Here is a 23,654-nt window from a genome sequence, read left to right on the forward strand (position 1 = left end):
ATTACAGCAATCTAACAGCACCATGAATTACAGCAATCTAACAGCGCCATAAAATACAGCAATATAACAGCACCATGAATTACAGCAATCTAACAGCGCCATAAAATACAGCAATCTAACAGCACCATGAATTATAGCAATCTAACAGCACCATGAATTACAGCAATCTAACAGCACCATAAAATACAGCAATATAACAGCACCATGAATTACAGCAATATAACAGCACCATAAAATACAGCAATCTAACAGCACCATGAATTATAGCAATCTAACAGCGCCATAAAATACAGCAATATAACAGCACCATGAATTACAGCAATATAACAGCACCATAAAATACAGCAATCTAACAGCACCATGAATTATAGCAATCTAACAGCACCATAAAATACAGCAATATAACAGCACCATGAATTACAGCAATATAACAGCACCATAAAATACAGCAATCTAACAGCACCATGAATTACAGCAATCTAACAGCACCATGAATTACAGCAATCTAACAGCACCATAAAATACAGCAATCTAACAGCACCATGAATTACAGCAATCTAACAGCGCCATAAAATACAGCAATCTAACAGCACCATGAATTATAGCAATCTAACAGCACCATGAATTACAGCAATCTAACAGCGCCATAAAATACAGCAATATAACAGCACCATGAATTACAGCAATCTAACAGCGCCATAAAATACAGCAATCTAACAGCACCATGAATTATAGCAATCTAACAGCACCATGAATTACAGCAATCTAACAGCGCCATAAAATACAGCAATCTAACAGCGCCATGAATTACAGCAATCTAACAGCGCCATGAATTACAGCAATCTAACAGCACCATGAATTACAGCAATCTAACAGCGCCATGAATTACAGCAATCTAACAGCGCCATGAATTACAGCAATCTAACAGCGCCATGAATTACAGCAATCTAACAGCGCCATGAATTACAGCAATCTAACATCACCATGAATTACAGCAATCTAACAGCACCATGAATTACAGCAATCTAGCAGCGCCATGAATTACAGCAATCTAACAGCGCCATGAATTACAGCAATCTAACAGCGCCATAAAATACAGCAATATAACAGCACCATGAATTACAGCAATCTAACAGCACCATGAATTACAGCAATCTAACAGCACCATAAAATACAGCAATATAACAGCACCATGAATTACAGCAATCTAACAGCGCCATAAAATACAGCAATCTAACAGCACCATGAATTACAGCAATCTAACAGCACCATGAATTACAGCAATCTAACAGCGCCATAAAATACAGCAATCTAACAGCACCATGAATTACAGCAATCTAACAGCACCATAAAATACAGCAATATAACAGCACCATGAATTACAGCAATCTAACAGCGCCATAAAATACAGCAATCTAACAGCGCCATAAAATACAGCAATATAACAGCACCATGAATTACAGCAATCTAACAGCGCTATAAAATACAGCAATCTAACAGCACCATGAATTACAGCAATCTAACAGCACCATGAATTACAGCAATCTAACAGCACCATGAATTACAGCAATCTAACAGCACCATGAATTACAGCAATCTAACAGCACCATGAATTACAGCAATCTAACAGCACCATGAATTACAGCAATCTAACAGCGCCATAAAATACAGCAATATAACAGCACCATGAATTACAGCAATCTAACAGCGCCATAAAATACAGCAATCTAACAGCACCATGAATTATAGCAATCTAACAGCACCATGAATTACAGCAATCTAACAGCACCATAAAATACAGCAATATAACAGCACCATGAATTACAGCAATATAACAGCACCATAAAATACAGCAATCTAACAGCACCATGAATTATAGCAATCTAACAGCACCATGAATTACAGCAATCTAACAGCGCCATAAAATACAGCAATATAACAGCACCATGAATTACAGCAATCTAACAGCGCCATAAAATACAGCAATCTAACAGCACCATGAATTATAGCAATCTAACAGCACCATGAATTACAGCAATCTAACAGCGCCATAAAATACAGCAATATAACAGCACCATGAATTACAGCAATCTAACAGCGCCATAAAATACAGCAATCTAACAGCACCATGAATTATAGCAATCTAACAGCACCATGAATTACAGCAATCTAACAGCACCATGAATTACAGCAATCTAACAGCACCATGAATTACAGCAATATAACAGCACCATGAATTACAGCAATCTAACAGCACCATGAATTACAGCAATCTAACAGCACCATGAATTACAGCAATCTAACAGCACCATGAATTACAGCAATCTAACAGCGCCATAAAATACAGCAATCTAACAGCGCCATGAATTACAGCAATCTAACAGCGCCATGAATTACAGCAATCTAACAGCGCCATGAATTACAGCAATCTAACAGCACCATAAAATACAGCAATCTAACAGCACCATGAATTACAGCAATCTAACAGCGCCATTACATTCAGCAATCTAACAGCACCATGAATTACAGCAATCTAACAGCACCATAACATTCAGCAATCTAACAGCACCATGAATTACAGCAATCTAACAGCACCATAACATTCAGCAATCTAACAGCACCATGAATTACAGCAATCTAACAGCGCCATAAAATACAGCAATCTAACAGCACCATGAATTACAGCAATCTAACAGCGCCATAAAATACAGCAATCTAACAGCACCATAAAATACAGCAATCTAACAGCGCCATTACATTCAGCAATCTAACAGCGCCATTACATTCAGCAATCTAACAGCACCATGAATTACAGCAATCTAACAGCACCATAACATACAGCAATCTAACAGCACCATGAATTACAGCAATCTAACAGCACCATGAATTACAGCAATCTAACAGCACCATGAATTACAGCAATATAACAGCACCATGAATTACAGCAATCTAACAGCACCATGAATTACAGCAATCTAACAGCACCATGAATTACAGCAATCTAACAGCACCATGAATTACAGCAATCTAACAGCGCCATTAAATACAGCAATCTAACAGCGCCATGAATTACAGCAATCTAACAGCACCATGAATTACAGCAATCTAACAGCACCATAAAATACAGCAATCTAACAGCACCATGAATTACAGCAATCTAACAGCGCCATTACATTCAGCAATCTAACAGCACCATGAATTACAGCAATCTAACAGCACCATAACATTCAGCAATCTAACAGCACCATGAATTACAGCAATCTAACAGCGCCATTACATTCAGCAATCTAACAGCACCATGAATTACAGCAATCTAACAGCACCATAAAATACAGCAATCTAACAGCGCCATTACATTCAGCAATCTAACAGCGCCATTACATTCAGCAATCTAACAGCACCATGAATTACAGCAATCTAACAGCGCCATAAAATACAGCAATATAACAGCACCATGAATTATAGCAATCTAACAGCACCATGAATTACAGCAATCTAACAGCACCATGAATTACAGCAATCTAACAGCACCATGAATTACAGCAATATAACAGCACCATGAATTACAGCAATCTAACAGCACCATGAATTACAGCAATCTAACAGCACCATGAATTACAGCAATCTAACAGCACCATGAATTACAGCAATCTAACAGCACCATGAATTACAGCAATCTAACAGCACCATGAATTACAGCAATCTAACAGCGCCATAAAATACAGCAATCTAACAGCGCCATGAATTACAGCAATCTAACAGCGCCATGAATTACAGCAATCTAACAGCACCATGAATTACAGCAATCTAACAGCACCATAAAATACAGCAATCTAACAGCACCATGAATTACAGCAATCTAACAGCGCCATTACATTCAGCAATCTAACAGCACCATGAATTACAGCAATCTAACAGCACCATAACATTCAGCAATCTAACAGCACCATGAATTACAGCAATCTAACAGCACCATAACATTCAGCAATCTAACAGCACCATGAATTACAGCAATCTAACAGCGCCATAAAATACAGCAATCTAACAGCACCATGAATTACAGCAATCTAACAGCGCCATAAAATACAGCAATCTAACAGCACCATAAAATACAGCAATCTAACAGCGCCATTACATTCAGCAATCTAACAGCGCCATTACATTCAGCAATCTAACAGCACCATGAATTACAGCAATCTAACAGCACCATAACATACAGCAATCTAACAGCACCATGAATTACAGCAATCTAACAGCACCATGAATTACAGCAATCTAACAGCACCATGAATTACAGCAATATAACAGCACCATGAATTACAGCAATCTAACAGCACCATGAATTACAGCAATCTAACAGCACCATGAATTACAGCAATCTAACAGCACCATGAATTACAGCAATCTAACAGCGCCATTAAATACAGCAATCTAACAGCGCCATGAATTACAGCAATCTAACAGCACCATGAATTACAGCAATCTAACAGCACCATAAAATACAGCAATCTAACAGCACCATGAATTACAGCAATCTAACAGCGCCATTACATTCAGCAATCTAACAGCACCATGAATTACAGCAATCTAACAGCACCATAACATTCAGCAATCTAACAGCACCATGAATTACAGCAATCTAACAGCGCCATTACATTCAGCAATCTAACAGCACCATGAATTACAGCAATCTAACAGCACCATAAAATACAGCAATCTAACAGCGCCATTACATTCAGCAATCTAACAGCGCCATTACATTCAGCAATCTAACAGCACCATGAATTACAGCAATCTAACAGCGCCATAAAATACAGCAATATAACAGCACCATGAATTACAGCAATCTAACAGCACCATGAATTACAGCAATCTAACAGCGCCATAAAATACAGCAATCTAACAGCGCCATTACATTCAGCAATCTAACAGCACCATGAATTACAGCAATCTAACAGCGCCATAAAATACAGCAATCTAACAGCGCCATTACATTCAGCAATCTAACAGCACCATGAATTACAGCAATCTAACAGCACCATAAAATACAGCAATCTAACAGCACCATGAATTATAGCAATCTAACAGCACCATAAAATACAGCAATATAACAGCACCATGAATTACAGCAATATAACAGCACCATAAAATACAGCAATCTAACAGCACCATGAATTACAGCAATCTAACAGCACCATGAATTACAGCAATCTAACAGCACCATAAAATACAGCAATCTAACAGCACCATGAATTACAGCAATCTAACAGCGCCATAAAATACAGCAATCTAACAGCACCATGAATTATAGCAATCTAACAGCACCATGAATTACAGCAATCTAACAGCGCCATAAAATACAGCAATATAACAGCACCATGAATTACAGCAATCTAACAGCGCCATAAAATACAGCAATCTAACAGCACCATGAATTATAGCAATCTAACAGCACCATGAATTACAGCAATCTAACAGCGCCATAAAATACAGCAATCTAACAGCGCCATGAATTACAGCAATCTAACAGCGCCATGAATTACAGCAATCTAACAGCACCATGAATTACAGCAATCTAACAGCGCCATGAATTACAGCAATCTAACAGCGCCATGAATTACAGCAATCTAACAGCGCCATGAATTACAGCAATCTAACAGCGCCATGAATTACAGCAATCTAACATCACCATGAATTACAGCAATCTAACAGCACCATGAATTACAGCAATCTAGCAGCGCCATGAATTACAGCAATCTAACAGCGCCATGAATTACAGCAATCTAACAGCGCCATAAAATACAGCAATATAACAGCACCATGAATTACAGCAATCTAACAGCACCATGAATTACAGCAATCTAACAGCACCATAAAATACAGCAATATAACAGCACCATGAATTACAGCAATCTAACAGCGCCATAAAATACAGCAATCTAACAGCACCATGAATTACAGCAATCTAACAGCACCATGAATTACAGCAATCTAACAGCGCCATAAAATACAGCAATCTAACAGCACCATGAATTACAGCAATCTAACAGCACCATAAAATACAGCAATATAACAGCACCATGAATTACAGCAATCTAACAGCGCCATAAAATACAGCAATCTAACAGCGCCATAAAATACAGCAATATAACAGCACCATGAATTACAGCAATCTAACAGCGCTATAAAATACAGCAATCTAACAGCACCATGAATTACAGCAATCTAACAGCACCATGAATTACAGCAATCTAACAGCACCATGAATTACAGCAATCTAACAGCACCATGAATTACAGCAATCTAACAGCACCATGAATTACAGCAATCTAACAGCACCATGAATTACAGCAATCTAACAGCGCCATAAAATACAGCAATATAACAGCACCATGAATTACAGCAATCTAACAGCGCCATAAAATACAGCAATCTAACAGCACCATGAATTATAGCAATCTAACAGCACCATGAATTACAGCAATCTAACAGCACCATAAAATACAGCAATATAACAGCACCATGAATTACAGCAATATAACAGCACCATAAAATACAGCAATCTAACAGCACCATGAATTATAGCAATCTAACAGCACCATGAATTACAGCAATCTAACAGCGCCATAAAATACAGCAATCTAACATCACCATGAATTACAGCAATCTAACAGCACCATGAATTACAGCAATCTAGCAGCGCCATGAATTACAGCAATCTAACAGCGCCATGAATTACAGCAATCTAACAGCGCCATAAAATACAGCAATATAACAGCACCATGAATTACAGCAATCTAACAGCACCATGAATTACAGCAATCTAACAGCACCATAAAATACAGCAATATAACAGCACCATGAATTACAGCAATCTAACAGCGCCATAAAATACAGCAATCTAACAGCACCATGAATTACAGCAATCTAACAGCACCATGAATTACAGCAATCTAACAGCGCCATAAAATACAGCAATATAACAGCACCATGAATTACAGCAATCTAACAGCGCCATAAAATACAGCAATCTAACAGCACCATGAATTATAGCAATCTAACAGCACCATGAATTACAGCAATCTAACAGCACCATAAAATACAGCAATATAACAGCACCATGAATTACAGCAATATAACAGCACCATAAAATACAGCAATCTAACAGCACCATGAATTATAGCAATCTAACAGCGCCATAAAATACAGCAATATAACAGCACCATGAATTACAGCAATATAACAGCACCATAAAATACAGCAATCTAACAGCACCATGAATTATAGCAATCTAACAGCACCATAAAATACAGCAATATAACAGCACCATGAATTACAGCAATATAACAGCACCATAAAATACAGCAATCTAACAGCACCATGAATTACAGCAATCTAACAGCACCATGAATTACAGCAATCTAACAGCACCATAAAATACAGCAATCTAACAGCACCATGAATTACAGCAATCTAACAGCGCCATAAAATACAGCAATCTAACAGCACCATGAATTATAGCAATCTAACAGCACCATGAATTACAGCAATCTAACAGCGCCATAAAATACAGCAATATAACAGCACCATGAATTACAGCAATCTAACAGCGCCATAAAATACAGCAATCTAACAGCACCATGAATTATAGCAATCTAACAGCACCATGAATTACAGCAATCTAACAGCGCCATAAAATACAGCAATCTAACAGCGCCATGAATTACAGCAATCTAACAGCGCCATGAATTACAGCAATCTAACAGCACCATGAATTACAGCAATCTAACAGCGCCATGAATTACAGCAATCTAACAGCGCCATGAATTACAGCAATCTAACAGCGCCATGAATTACAGCAATCTAACAGCGCCATGAATTACAGCAATCTAACATCACCATGAATTACAGCAATCTAACAGCACCATGAATTACAGCAATCTAGCAGCGCCATGAATTACAGCAATCTAACAGCGCCATGAATTACAGCAATCTAACAGCGCCATAAAATACAGCAATATAACAGCACCATGAATTACAGCAATCTAACAGCACCATGAATTACAGCAATCTAACAGCACCATAAAATACAGCAATATAACAGCACCATGAATTACAGCAATCTAACAGCGCCATAAAATACAGCAATCTAACAGCACCATGAATTACAGCAATCTAACAGCACCATGAATTACAGCAATCTAACAGCGCCATAAAATACAGCAATCTAACAGCACCATGAATTACAGCAATCTAACAGCACCATAAAATACAGCAATATAACAGCACCATGAATTACAGCAATCTAACAGCGCCATAAAATACAGCAATCTAACAGCGCCATAAAATACAGCAATATAACAGCACCATGAATTACAGCAATCTAACAGCGCTATAAAATACAGCAATCTAACAGCACCATGAATTACAGCAATCTAACAGCACCATGAATTACAGCAATCTAACAGCACCATGAATTACAGCAATCTAACAGCACCATGAATTACAGCAATCTAACAGCACCATGAATTACAGCAATCTAACAGCACCATGAATTACAGCAATCTAACAGCGCCATAAAATACAGCAATATAACAGCACCATGAATTACAGCAATCTAACAGCGCCATAAAATACAGCAATCTAACAGCACCATGAATTATAGCAATCTAACAGCACCATGAATTACAGCAATCTAACAGCACCATAAAATACAGCAATATAACAGCACCATGAATTACAGCAATATAACAGCACCATAAAATACAGCAATCTAACAGCACCATGAATTATAGCAATCTAACAGCACCATGAATTACAGCAATCTAACAGCGCCATAAAATACAGCAATATAACAGCACCATGAATTACAGCAATCTAACAGCGCCATAAAATACAGCAATCTAACAGCACCATGAATTATAGCAATCTAACAGCACCATGAATTACAGCAATCTAACAGCGCCATAAAATACAGCAATATAACAGCACCATGAATTACAGCAATCTAACAGCGCCATAAAATACAGCAATCTAACAGCACCATGAATTATAGCAATCTAACAGCACCATGAATTACAGCAATCTAACAGCACCATGAATTACAGCAATCTAACAGCACCATGAATTACAGCAATATAACAGCACCATGAATTACAGCAATCTAACAGCACCATGAATTACAGCAATCTAACAGCACCATGAATTACAGCAATCTAACAGCACCATGAATTACAGCAATCTAACAGCGCCATAAAATACAGCAATCTAACAGCGCCATGAATTACAGCAATCTAACAGCGCCATGAATTACAGCAATCTAACAGCACCATGAATTACAGCAATCTAACAGCACCATAAAATACAGCAATCTAACAGCACCATGAATTACAGCAATCTAACAGCGCCATTACATTCAGCAATCTAACAGCACCATGAATTACAGCAATCTAACAGCACCATAACATTCAGCAATCTAACAGCACCATGAATTACAGCAATCTAACAGCACCATAACATTCAGCAATCTAACAGCACCATGAATTACAGCAATCTAACAGCGCCATAAAATACAGCAATCTAACAGCACCATGAATTACAGCAATCTAACAGCGCCATAAAATACAGCAATCTAACAGCACCATAAAATACAGCAATCTAACAGCGCCATTACATTCAGCAATCTAACAGCGCCATTACATTCAGCAATCTAACAGCACCATGAATTACAGCAATCTAACAGCACCATAACATACAGCAATCTAACAGCACCATGAATTACAGCAATCTAACAGCACCATGAATTACAGCAATCTAACAGCACCATGAATTACAGCAATATAACAGCACCATGAATTACAGCAATCTAACAGCACCATGAATTACAGCAATCTAACAGCACCATGAATTACAGCAATCTAACAGCACCATGAATTACAGCAATCTAACAGCGCCATTAAATACAGCAATCTAACAGCGCCATGAATTACAGCAATCTAACAGCACCATGAATTACAGCAATCTAACAGCACCATAAAATACAGCAATCTAACAGCACCATGAATTACAGCAATCTAACAGCGCCATTACATTCAGCAATCTAACAGCACCATGAATTACAGCAATCTAACAGCACCATAACATTCAGCAATCTAACAGCACCATGAATTACAGCAATCTAACAGCGCCATTACATTCAGCAATCTAACAGCACCATGAATTACAGCAATCTAACAGCACCATAAAATACAGCAATCTAACAGCGCCATTACATTCAGCAATCTAACAGCGCCATTACATTCAGCAATCTAACAGCACCATGAATTACAGCAATCTAACAGCGCCATAAAATACAGCAATATAACAGCACCATGAATTACAGCAATCTAACAGCACCATGAATTACAGCAATCTAACAGCGCCATAAAATACAGCAATCTAACAGCGCCATTACATTCAGCAATCTAACAGCACCATGAATTACAGCAATCTAACAGCGCCATAAAATACAGCAATCTAACAGCGCCATTACATTCAGCAATCTAACAGCACCATGAATTACAGCAATCTAACAGCGCCATAAAATACAGCAATATAACAGCACCATGAATTACAGCAATCTAACAGCACCATGAATTACAGCAATCTAACAGCACCATGAATTACAGCAATCTAACAGCGCCATAAAATACAGCAATCTAACAGAGCCTTATGTTAGAGCAACTTAACAGCACGATGAATTACAGCAATCTGCTCTTCATACCTAATAACGCTTAAATAGTTCACCAGACATGCTCGTGATCTAAGCTCAGAGCAGATAAACACACATTTGTGTGTATTTGAAGCCACAATGTGAACGCAGCGTCGTGTCACACAAACACTTTCATAAAGATAATGACATTACGCAACAGGCATGCAGAGGGAAAACACACACACACACACACACTGTAAACAAACAAACACACACACACACACACACACACACGGATGAAAGAGGCCTCGCCGCTCTGGTCGACTAGAGGACGTAAAGAGGTTAGAGAACAGAGAAGCAGTGATGTTCTGAAGAGACACGTTCTGTAGAGAGAAACAAATATCAGGACAGAGAATGTTAAAAGGTTCAGTGTGTGTGTGTTTGGTAATGTTGTAAGTAGGAATAGCCTGTGTCCAAAGTGTCCCTCGAGCAAGGCATTGCAGCACTACCAGCAGCTCTAAAACGGAATCTGACCTCCGACCCTCGTCTCTCTGTGTGTGTGTGTGTTAGTCTGTTTCACATTAAATTCACATTTACAGGCAAAATAAGTCAGATTTTCCACAAAATAAATACGTAAAAGTATAGAATCATCTGCACTCTGTTTGGATTTTTCTCTTTTCATTAAATGTTGTTGTTTTCGGGACGTTTCTGGACGTCAAACTGTAAAAAAAATGTAGCAATCTGCAGGTGCAAGATTGCAAGCATGCTTCCAAGAGGAAGCTACAATGGCGGACACGTTGCCGAAAAACCCCCGCAAATATAGCGAGAGACAAGAGTGAATTTGGGGAGGGGGAGGAGCCAACTTTGACTGTTGTGCAACCAACAAAAGATTCACAGTTTGATTGTAATGTTTGTTTGTGTGAATGTGTGTATTGTACCAATGTATCTGAAAACACAACAACAACAACACTAAGGACTCAACTACAACACCAGTTAGAGAGGCAAGAGGTAGAGAAGAGAAGAAGAAGAGCAACAGCAACAGATGGACGGAGCAGAGTAGATGAACACAGAACACACAAAAATACAGAAGAAGCAGCCAAAACAATCAGCAGTCTGGAAAAATGAAGAAAATAATAATATAAATATAAAAGAGACAGCAAGGGCTCAGGAAGCAAGAGAGCCAAAAGGAAAGGACTCGTCCTTCAGAAAGAGAAATATTATGGAGAGAGTGAGACATGAAGAAGAAGGCATAAGGTTAAAGAGATGATGACAGACTGAAAATAAAAAGAGTAGACAGGGAGAGGACGAGAGAGAGACAGATAGAAAGAGTACTACCAGATTAGATCTCGCGGTATAGTAGAGCTCCTCAACACAGTCCAGATAGGGCTCAGATTCACACTGGTCAGCAAGACAGAGCGAGAGAGACCTCAGTTAATACATTAACCTGGACTGATGGAGGGAACGGGGAGGAACGGAGACACTGATGCAAAAGAAAGAGAGAGAGAGAGAGAGAGAGAGAGAGAGAGAGAGAGAGAGAGAGAGAGAGAGAGAGAAGATGGAAGATGGATTTAAGGCCAAAAAATGGGCTCGGACAGTCCGTAAATCAGCGAGACGGAGAAGGAGGGAATATTAATCCGAGGAGAAGAGGAACAGATCGAGGGAGGGAGGAAACTGGGGTTGGATGAGAGTTTAAAAATCTGAAAAACTGAGGAGGAGAAACATTAATAAATGGCATTAATATATATTATTGGTGCTACGTGAAGCTTAAACAATAGCCTCCTTTAGTGAACAAATGAGAGCTGCAGGGATGACGTAGTTCTTTTTAATTATTGCAGAAAATAATCTCGTCTACGATACTTAAACGTTTCGTTCATCAAGATAATCTTCTCATATGAAAACCACTTTTATGATGTTTGAAGTGTAAAGTAAGAAGCTAACGTTAGCCTATAAAGGAACTCCACCACGGTCACATGACCTCACGTCTCCACTGAGAGAAAGGAGGACTGGTGTTACGTAGAAGACATATTTTATATCAGAGAACTAATCGTTAAAATCTCTTCATCTGGTGTGAAACACAGACCTTAGTCCAGGTTCCTGATTGTTCTCTTGACACCATCTGTGTAAAGATGCCACAAAATGCTGCTGTTACGTTATTGATATCCGACAATACTATTGATTTTTAAAGGCTACATATAGCACTGTGATCCTGAACGGACGGCTCTTAGAGAAGCAAAAACCACATTAGTCAGCAGACAGAGAGAGACCCCATGTGATCGTATTACTTTCAAGGACGAGTGGGTGAATGGATATGAACCGACCGTTTCATAACATGACCCTAACCTGATGGACAGATTGATTTAGGATCAGGACATAAGAGGGAGTTCAAAGTGCAAAGGAAGGACAGAACAAGGTGTGAGGGAGAGGAGGACTTTAACAAGACGCAGTGATGGAGAATGAACCGGCACCATCCCATTATTCAACAAGCAGCAAAGTGATAGACACCAGCAGAACCAGCTTTAGCTTATAGGAAATCACACGTGATATTCAGCTACGCCTCAAGGCCATTGATTCTCTAGAAAGCTTCCTGATCAGCTGATGTCATCCACTACCCCTAAAAGACTCTCTGACGTAGATCAGGACATCCCTACATGTCAGAGGTAATCTATGTGGATGGGATTGGTGGATTTGGTTCAACACAGATTGAGAACATGGATCGGTCATGCTGGTAGTGGTGAGGTGACGATCTCTCTCTCTCTCTCTCTCTCTCTCTCTCTCTCTCTCTCTCTCTCTCTCTCTCTCTCTCTCTCTCTCTCTCTCTCTCTCTCTCTCTCTCTCTCTCTCTCTCTCTCTCTCTCTCTCTCTCTCTCTCTCTCTCTCTCTCACACACACGTCACGGATGATTAACTCACCGGTTCATGGTGAGGCTCCGTCTCCTTCCTCAGCGGAGGGTCGAACTTCACCTGACCGACTGAGGGAGAGACAAAGCAGAGGGTCGTTATGGAGCTTTCTGCGTCAACGTGAGATTTGTTCACGTTTGATTTTGTGCGTGACCTCACAGTTAATCTCCGACAGCGTCTTTCCCTCTCTGGCGCTCCTGCTGGTGGAGCGGATCCGATGAGGAACGGAGACCGGAGACTATCGGAGGAGGAGAAAGACACACACAGAGAGTCAGACGGCTGTTCAACCTGAGACGATTACAGAGAAACACGATCCCTCTGCTATCTCCTGTGGGTGGGATCTGATGACACAGCAAAACAGCCAGCAGCACTCTGCAACCAGACAACCAAAAACACAGCAACGCAGTCGACAGGGACACACAGACCTTCTCTGGCAACGACCGCAACGAGTCCCTGAAAAGGGAGAACGCCATGCAGGACCCGGGTCTCATGTTAATGGAGGTGACCCATGTGGGACATCCAGCTGAGCTGCAGTCCAAACCGGGCCGTGTCCATCAGAAGACATTGATCCTCGTGTAAGAACCGTACAAACTGATTTTTATAGTTTGACTTTTATGGAGTCGTGCAGTTATTCTGCTGTTATCCAAGCTGATGTTTTTCACCAAAGGATTGTAGGATTCATGACTTTGAAGCATTTTTGAGATCGATAAACCCCGTTTATAAATGACACATAATAACTATGTCAACATTGTGATTATGTTTGAATTAAAGGCCGACATAATTCTAAATGTATTCCTATAACTTAACGATATCACCATTCATTTAAATGAACTATTGATGCTGTTGTATAACAATAACTCGTTATTTGTCCTCCTTCCTTGTCTCTTAATTCTGCTGCTGACGCTGTTAATAAATATATATTTTTCCTCTTTGCATCTCCACAAGCAGGAGTTTAAAATAGCACATATGAGGCAGGAAGTGAGGGCATTTAAAGGCATTAATTATGCTCATTTACAGAATGAATACTCATTTACACACACGTCATTCATCACGTTTACGCTGGTGCTTTAAACAGTTATCTGAAGTTCAGAGCGTTTAAAGTTAAGATGAGAATATCTAAATGTTCATGCATGAGCTCCGTTTAGTTAAACATTAAACTGCTCATTCACAAGTCAAACCACAGCACGCTGCACACTGTGTTCAGACTCTACTGGACCTCAAGTCTCCAGTATTTCATCTTAAGAAGCTAAACAACAACACAGCAAACCTCACACCATGCTTTAAAGCTCCTGAAGGAGACAAACCAAGACTCATTGGTAGCACAGATCCACTAATAGACCACCTCTTCTATATGAAGATCATCATCAATAACACACACATGTTAGTACAAACGGGAGATGAAGATGGCTTCCATAAGCGTCATATTTAAACAGTCTGTACCCTGAGATGTTGAATTCATTTAGGTGGAAGTGTTTAGTACCTTAGTGTACCTCAGCATACATCTGAATGTATTCCTGATCATACTATATTTGGGCCCATGGTGGCTGTTTAATCTCTATATATTTCATTATATTTTAAGAAGATTTATGTCCCCAAAGACTAAATAAAGACAACGGCTGCATCTCTCTAACTACACAGAGCACACTCAACTATTTGGTATTTATGAACTCATTAAGTTATATATCAAAGATATGCACATATACATATATATATATATATATATATATTATTCCACATTTTTCTAATATACTGACTTTGACTTTTGAGAAGTGAGATTTTTCACGTGATCTAACAATGTCAAAGTTCTACTGTTATAGATATATTAGATACTAATAAATACTATATATATACTGCTTATTATACTATCATATATTTGATACATTCCGAGACTTCAGACCAATCAGAACCAGTGTTGTGACGTTTTACCAAGTCACACTAAATAAACGGTTTCAGATGCATTATTCTAAAGGAGGCGATGATGTCACACTCTGGTAGCCATCTTCATCTTGACGAGCGATACTGATGATTATATATGATGATGATATATGATCCATGAGAACACCAGCAGACCCTGAAGTGAACGGTTTGTGTTAGAGACGACATCACCGCACCACAGACTGGTACCTTCCTACGGGCCGCGAAACGGGGCGCACGCCGAGCACCGGGGCTTATGGGTAGGAAATGACCCCTGTACTTAAACTGAGGAGGGGGTAGAGGAAGGGGACAAGGAGACAGGAGAAAGGGGGAGAAAGAAGGAGAAGAGAAAGAGGAAGCGCTACAAGAAGGAAGAGGAAGAAAGGAGGAGACAAGAGGAGGATGAAGGAAAGGAAAGAAGGACAAAAGCAGAAAGATGAGTCACATGTGCCAGAGGTTGAATGAGGAGAAAGAAGTGCACGATTAGGAGGGATGGAAAGGAAGCGAGATCGTCCTCCGTCGACCCCGTGACTCACAGACCTGAGAAGGTGAAAGGTGAAAGGTTACCTCTGGTTCCGGGTCGTCGTCGTCAAAGTCGTTGTAGGTGCTGTGGTCCGGGTTGTTGGATTTGTCGAGCAGCTCGATCGCCAACGTCCTGCTGAGAGGCTGAGACACGAAAGGGTGCTGGGAGACGAGAGAGGGGGGGAGAGAGAGACAGAGAGACACAGAGAGAGAGAGAGAGAGAGAGAGAGACAGAGAGACACAGAGAGAGAGACAGAGAGACACAGAGAGAGAGAGAGATAGAGAGACAGAGAGACACAGAGAGAGAGAGAGATAGAGAGACAGAGAGACACAGAGAGAGAGAGAGATAGAGAGACAGAGAGACACAGAGAGAGAGAGAGAGAGAGAGACAGAGAGACAGAGAGTGTTATTCTAGATCATCATTCTAGCGTTTCACGCTGGGACAGACGTTTTAGTTTTATTTGATCGACAGATAAATAGACTCACTGCTCATCAGAGTCTTACACACCTGTCCCACCAGAATTAGTGCATTTATTTAGAAATATGGGATAAAACACTTTTGTCTGGTGTGTTGCGTTCAGCGTCTCAGACGTGTCAGGTAACAGGTTCAGTAAACGTAGTAGCGTAGCGTAGTACTTCTGTTTGTATCTGTTACTTATTCAGTCTCTTTTTAAACTTTACTGACTGAAGCCCTTTACCTGCTGAACAAAAAACACTCTTTAACATCCGGCCTTTGTCCTCAGGTATATGACCAATTATTATAAGATATTTTAATTTAACTTATTAATGTACAAACATATAATTCCTACGATGTCTTTAAAGCCTCCAGACAACTTTTTAGACGTCATTTTTCCTCGCTGACCATCTCTTTTAGTCTTTCCACTGTTCCAACAATCACCAGCTCTGCTTTGAGTTTTAAATGTAGTAAAGAAGAAGTTTGATGCAATAAAGAAGTAACAGCTGTTACATTTACTCTGCTTACCAACGCTGTTTCCTTAATAATTATAAATATGTTCTCACCTGCAGCAGCTTCTCAGCCGTCGGCCTCTTCTTTGTGTTCTTGGTGAGCGACAGTTTGACAAAATGGTGGAAGTTATTTGTCCTGTCGTCCAGAGAGAGAGAGAATAAAGAGAGAGAGAGAGAGAGAGAGAGAGAGAGAGAGAGAGAGAGAGAGAGAGAGAGAGAGAGGGTGTGATTAAAAACTGTGTGATCTCACGCAGAGACATAGAAGCCCTTCACTGGTCTCTTACCATTTGACTTTATCTTTCAACTTAGGAGGCTGGAAATTACTCTTGGTCATTAAGAAGAGAGCCCTGAGGAGGAAGAGGAGAGACGAAGAGTAAACCTGGAGTCTTTAGAGCAGAACACTGACCACGAACCACACAGTTATAACGACAAGAGACAGCTGGAGGTCTCTCTGTGTCTATAAATATAGATATATAGATTTATATTTATACATTCTGAGAAATCAGTGTTTTAAACACGTCTGTTTCAAAAGAGTTAAATCTCCTTATCATCCTCACATTGTTTCACATTGAATGCATGTCTCCACTCAGCTATCATCACTCTATCACAGTCCAAACAGGTATTATACGCACACACACACACACACACACACACACACACACACCTCATGGGGTGCAGGTCGAACATGGGAGGCTGTAGTTCAGCCAGCTCTATTGCTGTGATGCCCACAGCCCAGATGTCACACAGCTGGTTGTAACCTCCTTTCCTCTCTACTGCTGCTACCTCAGGAGCCATCCTATGAGAGAGGAGGAGGAGGAGGAGGAGGAGGAAAACAACCAATAAGGTTAATTAAACAGCATTTTTCTCCTGCTCCAGCTGCTTAAAACACGTCAGATAACACAACATATGATGCAGCTCATTAGACAGATTCCTTCACACTGTCTGACGTAAGAGAAGTTATTGAATATATTTTTGCTTGCCTCTCCGCTGACCCGGTCTTGTTGTTATAATTATTATTATATGACTAATATATGAAAACAAGTCATTATATTATCACCATTAGGATATTGATGTTGAGGCATATATTGATTTATTTACCTACGTCATCGTAACGGCTCTATAATGTCGTCTTTACGTCTGTCTTACATGTTTATGTCACCGTATCTAAATCATTTTTGTCACAAAAATCTACCAATCCAGAACATCTTTACGGACATTAAAGCTGATACATCTGCTCTAACTTCATGCTGGAGGAGAAAAACAAACTCAACGAACCAGTACGGAGTTCCAATGAAGGACTTCCTCTTGGCCAGAGTCGCTGTGATCTGAGCCGACACACCGAAGTCAGCTGTGGAGAGGAGAAGAGGGGGGAGAGAGGGAGAAGGAATGAAGAAGAAGAATAGAGAGAGAGAGAGAGAGGGAGAGAAGGAATGAAGAAGAAGAATAGAGAGAGAGAGAGAGGGAGAGAAGGAATGAAGAAGAAGAATAGAGAGAGAGAGAGAGAGAGAGAGAGAGAGAGCGAGAGAGAAGGAATGAAGAAGAAGAATAGAAAGAGAGAGAGAGAGAGGGAGAGAGAGAGAAGGAATGAAGAAGAAGAATAGAGAGAGAGAGAGAGAGAGAGCGAGAGAGGGAGAAGGAATGAAGAAGAAGAATAGAGAGAGAGAGAGAGAGAGAGCGAGAGAGGGAGAAGGAATGAAGAAGAAGAATAGAGAGAGAGAGAGAGAGAGAGGGAGAGAGGGAGAAGGAATGAAGAAGAAGAATAGAGAGAGAGAGAGAGAGAGGGAGAGAGAGAGGGAGAGAGAGAGAAGGAATGAAGAAGAAGAATAGAGAGAGAGAGAGAGAGAGAGGGAGAGAGGGAGAAGGAATGAAGAAGAAGAATAGAGAGAGAGAGAGAGAGAGAGGGAGAGAGAGAGAGAGAAGGAATGAAGAAGAAGAATAGAGAGAGAGAGAGAGAGAGAGAGAGAGAGCGAGAGAAGGAATGAAGAAGAAGAATAGAGAGAGAGGGAGAGAGAGAGAGAGAGAGAGAGAAGGAATGTGATGAGTGATGGAGGAGGAGCAGCGGGTCAGTAAATGATTATTATTATTATTACAATTATATATATATATATTATTGTTATTATAATATATATATATATATATATATATATATATATATATTATTGTTATTATATATATATATATATATATATATATATATATTATTGTTATTATATATATATATATATATATATATTCAGAACCACTCACCTAGCTTAACGTAGCCGTTGTCTGTCAGGAGGATGTTGGCTCCCTGTCACAGGAACAATTAAAATAAATAAATAAATTCATGGCTGAATGTTTGTGCTTTAATTCTTTGACTTTGATTAATAATCACTCGATAACCTTCATTATCAATGATAATTAATGATTAACAGAATTTGTCTCCGCAACACGTCGCTTCACACACATGTGGTGGACAAAATAATGGAAACAGCAGTAAAGTAATCCAACACAACGAGCCTGAAATAAACACGTTACAGGTGTTGCTGTAACAGTGTGGAGGGTTTCAACTGAACTACACGCTTCTTCCTTCAAACAGGAAGTTACAATCGAACGGTTGCATTCAGCTTTCTCCAAACTCACCTTGATGTCTCTGTGCATTTTGCCTTTATTGTGAAGGTAGTATAAACCCTGCAAACACAAGCACACAGCAGCTGCAGGTTAGTGACACAAGAACATCACACAACAGAATAAAGACACAGTTGGTTCAATGAAAATCAGATGCTTGAGAGACGTTTGGCTTTAATCTCTGATAGCCGACACGTTGCAGTGCTTCCTGTTACTTTATGCAGCTGTGGTTCTTTAAGGGAATGATTCCAGTTTGGTCTCAACATTTGTTTTACGTCTGATTTACGTCTGTTCTGCTCACAGAGCTAAATAACAGAGCGAACAGCTTACCTGCAGGGTCTCCCGGGACATGTAGGCTATCTGAGACTCTGACAGCGGCCCAGTTACTGGAGGAGAGAGATGGAGTCAAGAGTCAAAACTAACAGCACTGTTGTTATGTGTGAGTGTGTGTGTGTGTGTGAGTGTGTGAGTGTGTTCTTCTTACCGTGGTAGATATCCTGCAGAGAGCCTCCTCCACAGTACTCCATACTGATCCATAACTTATCTCTCCTGCACACACACAACAGACAACAAGCTGTCAGCACAACTACACACACACACACACACACACACACACACACACACACACACACACACACACACACACACACACACACACACACACACACACACACACACTTACTTACCGGAGATAACTGCCAAAATAGGCCACAATGTTGGAGTGTTTACAATCCTTCATCATTATGATCTCCTGCTGGACGACAGCAAAGTCCTCACCTGGAGGGAACACACACACACACACACACGCACACACACACACACACACACACACACACACACACACACACACACACACACACACACACACACACACACACACACACACACACACGCAATTATCATTTTATTTATATAGCGTTGAATCATAACAGAAGTCAGCTCAAGACAGCAGGTCTCACAGCAGGTCTCGACCGTTACTCTATAATATTATCATATAAATAATCTGGTCTGTTAATAATTGGTGAATAAACATTATTATTATTATTTAACAAGAAACAGAGAAGAGAAGTCTTGGCTTTGTGTCTCAATAATAGAGAGCAGCAGAGCGGGTTTCAACCTGTGTTTTTTAAATACCACACTTGAAGAACTCGATTATTTAGCAACAACGTGATGAAACATTTCCACATTTTAGTTTTCCTCTCGTTCATAGAGGAGCAGAAGATGGAAACCAGCAGCTAAGAGTGGAAGAAAGGAGTCTGATGACGGGAAAAAGAAGGGGAGAAAAAAGAGAAGAAGGAGAGGAAGGTTGATACGAGGAACAGAGAGAATATCAAGATGAGATAACTCACCCGGTTCCAGTTTGATGACTTTGATAGCAGCCAGCTCTCCTGTGTTTACGTTACGAGCCTGAAGGGAGGAGAGGAGAGGGAGAGAGGGAGAGAGAGAGATAGGGAGAGAGAGAGAGAGAAAGGGAGAGTGTGTCAGGAACATTCTGTTGTTCATGCAACTTTAATGTAGAGCTCTGATATTAAGGACAGACGGACGGACAGAGTGGAGCTTCTTGCTCTCGCTCAGCGGTCACCAGGACACAGGTTTGTCCTTTACATGTTTAGGAAATCTGAAGATCCGGCAAAGACGGTGAACCTGGTGAACGTGCGTCATTCTGTCATGAGCGCTGAAAACGCTTCATCATTCTACATGTTGTTGGGAACCAGTTCAGCAAAGTTAAAAATCCCAGAATTCACACACAGAGGAGGCGGAGGAACGCGGTGCTTCCTGTATTCCTGAAGAGCCGATACTTGTGGAGCAGCAGCAGGTTTTTTTTTTGCAGATTTTCTATAAATAGTTGAGCCGTGTTTACATTTAGCAGCAGAGCTGAGAGAGGACGTCATTATGAAATATTCATGAGAGGAGAGACTAAAAGAGAAGAGACGTGAAGGGCTTCTTTCAGGACAAAGAATGAGGAAGCATGAGTGTGTGTCGTTGCAGATGTGTGTGTGTCGTTAGAGAAGTGTGTGTGTGTGTGTCGTTGCAGAAGTGTGTGTGTGTGTGTCGTTAGAGAAGTGTGTGTGTGTGTGTCGTTAGAGAAGTGTGTGTGTGTGTGTCGTTAGAGAAGTGTGTGTGTGTGTGTCGTTGCAGAAGTGTGTGTGTGTGTGTCGTTAGAGAAGTGTGTGTGTGTGTGTCGTTAGAGAAGTGTGTGTGTGTGTGTCGTTAGAGAAGTGTGTGTGTGTGTGTCGTTGCAGAAGTGTGTGTGTCTGTGGCTTTTCATCACTAGTCAGGTTTTTATACATTTTATATAAAAATGTCGAACACACTCGATGTTACGCATCTTGTTCTACGTGGGACGTAGTTAATGACTTTATTACAAACATTGACTGTAAATCGTCGTGTGAAACAAAATGAACAAATATTAAATAATGAATACATATAATGTTAACTTACAGAAGATATAAATACTGCCTATGAACTGTAGTCTAGAGAAAACTTGATTTCAGTAAATAATTAGAGTCAAACTAAATAATAAATACATTTCTGACTCGATGCCACATCACAAACTTCCTGTTTTATTTTACTTCAAAATAAAAGCAGACCACCTCACAGTTCAGATTAGTTTAGTAGACTGATCACACTGTATGATCAAAGGGTTAAATAACACAGTATGAAAATATTTAGGTATATATCTTAGATCACAGCATGACCTAAACAAATCAATAATTATTATTTATAAGCCACATCACTCAGCCCTAATGAGTCATCTTGATGTGACCGTTTCTATTCTCAGTTGTGTTCACTCAACTTATCTCCATAGAAACAGGACTTCACTTATAATAAATCATAAGTTCATTCAAATCTTCGTGGCCGATATATAAATATATATGTTTAAAGTCTGACTTTCTTCCCAGCATGCACAAACATTTTTGTAATTTTTCTTAAATGGAAACTTCTGTTCCCAATCAGCTGTTTCCCGGATATATATATTTATATTGTCTTCGTCTCCAGGCAACATTAAAAACATGGCCGACACTCGCTGACATGGAAGAACTATGACCAAGAAGAGCCAAAGAGCTCTCTGTTTGTTCTCTCCTAGACTCCTTCTTCTTCTACTGTTTACTAGATCACAGTCAGAAGCCCAACTTCTGTACGTAACACAGCTCATTCACTCCCAAACCACTCGATGGAAATGTGGATTTATCTTTTGCACGTCAAGGCCTAAACCGAATGTGTGTGTGCGTCACACACTCAGCATATGGTCCGCTCAGTGGAGCGTCGGTGTGGCATTTCACTCTCTCCTCTGTGACCGTGATAATCAGAGCTCAGCTTGAGCTGTGAACCTGCAGCGAGTGCAGGAAACAAGGAGGAGACGAGGTCTTCACTGATGTTCATGTTCTTCCTGTGTGAATGTATATGAGCTGGAAGCTAAGCTAACCCAGCTAGCACCTGGAGCTACTCCACTACCCATCATGCTCCTGGCTGTCACACTTCTCTGACCTTTAACATAACCGATGTATTAGTTCATGCACTAAGTCCTTCTGCTGGTTTCCTTCTCCCTTATTGACATAATGACACATACTGACGTGCATTACACGATATTTAACTATGTTATTATCATGTAAAAACATCTGTACTACAAACCTTTTGGTTAAAATAGGCACAACTCTGCAGATTGGTCTCAGTGTTAACAGCTTAACCATTAACAAAAACACATGGCCTCAGGAGGGGAACAGGTGTTTAATTATCACACCTGTCTTTCAACTAAATAACCAGTCACTCAAGCAACACACACACACACACACACACACACGCGCACAAACACAAAAAACTTGTATTTTCACATCATAGTCCAAACAAATAACATGAACATTCGTGCCACCATTGATCGATCATGACAATGTTTCCTCAGATGGTATTAAACTAAATATTTAGTCCCAGCAGGTTCTTACACTCCGTACTCTCCGTCTCATGAACACACACTCTCAGAATAGGACTTGACCCGTTCAGACGTAGGACCACCAAGGCGCTGATAAAAAAACAAGCCTGAAAGACGTAATCCCTGCATG

The 23,654-nt window shown here is 40.1% G+C and overlaps 1 protein-coding gene across 13 annotated transcripts in view; it reads right to left on the minus strand.

Annotated features, from left to right (window-relative positions):
• LOC142935182 (mitogen-activated protein kinase kinase kinase kinase 3-like) overlaps window positions 1-23,654 on the minus strand; it is a 48,268-nt gene that overhangs the window by 19,404 nt on the left and 5,210 nt on the right. For 6 of the 13 annotated variants that reach the window (XR_012947791.1, XM_076079375.1, XM_076079373.1 and 3 more), the window contains exons 2-16: window positions 20,946-21,003; window positions 20,283-20,373; window positions 20,081-20,145; window positions 19,927-19,982; window positions 19,612-19,659; window positions 19,237-19,279; window positions 18,265-18,337; window positions 17,654-17,785; window positions 17,274-17,336; window positions 17,044-17,125; window positions 16,069-16,185; window positions 13,747-13,825; window positions 13,600-13,658; window positions 12,771-12,806; window positions 12,026-12,088 (exon numbers count right to left, since the gene is read on the minus strand). Coding sequence is in view for 12 of the 13 variants with exons in the window: in XM_076079375.1 (XP_075935490.1) it covers window positions 12,026-12,088; window positions 12,771-12,806; window positions 13,600-13,658; window positions 13,747-13,825; window positions 16,069-16,185; window positions 17,044-17,125; window positions 17,274-17,336; window positions 17,654-17,785; window positions 18,265-18,337; window positions 19,237-19,279; window positions 19,612-19,659; window positions 19,927-19,982; window positions 20,081-20,145; window positions 20,283-20,373; window positions 20,946-21,003 (1,065 nt within the window). In the remaining variant the exon portion in view is untranslated. The remainder of the gene's footprint in view (window positions 1-12,025; window positions 12,089-12,770; window positions 12,807-13,599; window positions 13,659-13,746; window positions 13,826-16,068; window positions 16,186-17,043; window positions 17,126-17,273; window positions 17,337-17,653; window positions 17,786-18,264; window positions 18,338-19,236; window positions 19,280-19,611; window positions 19,660-19,926; window positions 19,983-20,080; window positions 20,146-20,282; window positions 20,374-20,945; window positions 21,004-23,654) is intronic. The other 7 variants (XM_076079374.1, XM_076079377.1, XM_076079370.1 and 4 more) reach the window with 3 other exon arrangements.

This window comes from Anarhichas minor, unplaced genomic scaffold, assembly GCF_050575085.1.
Source record: "Anarhichas minor isolate MPS153535 unplaced genomic scaffold, ASM5057508v1 ptg000072l, whole genome shotgun sequence".
NCBI lineage: Eukaryota > Metazoa > Chordata > Actinopteri > Perciformes > Anarhichadidae > Anarhichas > Anarhichas minor.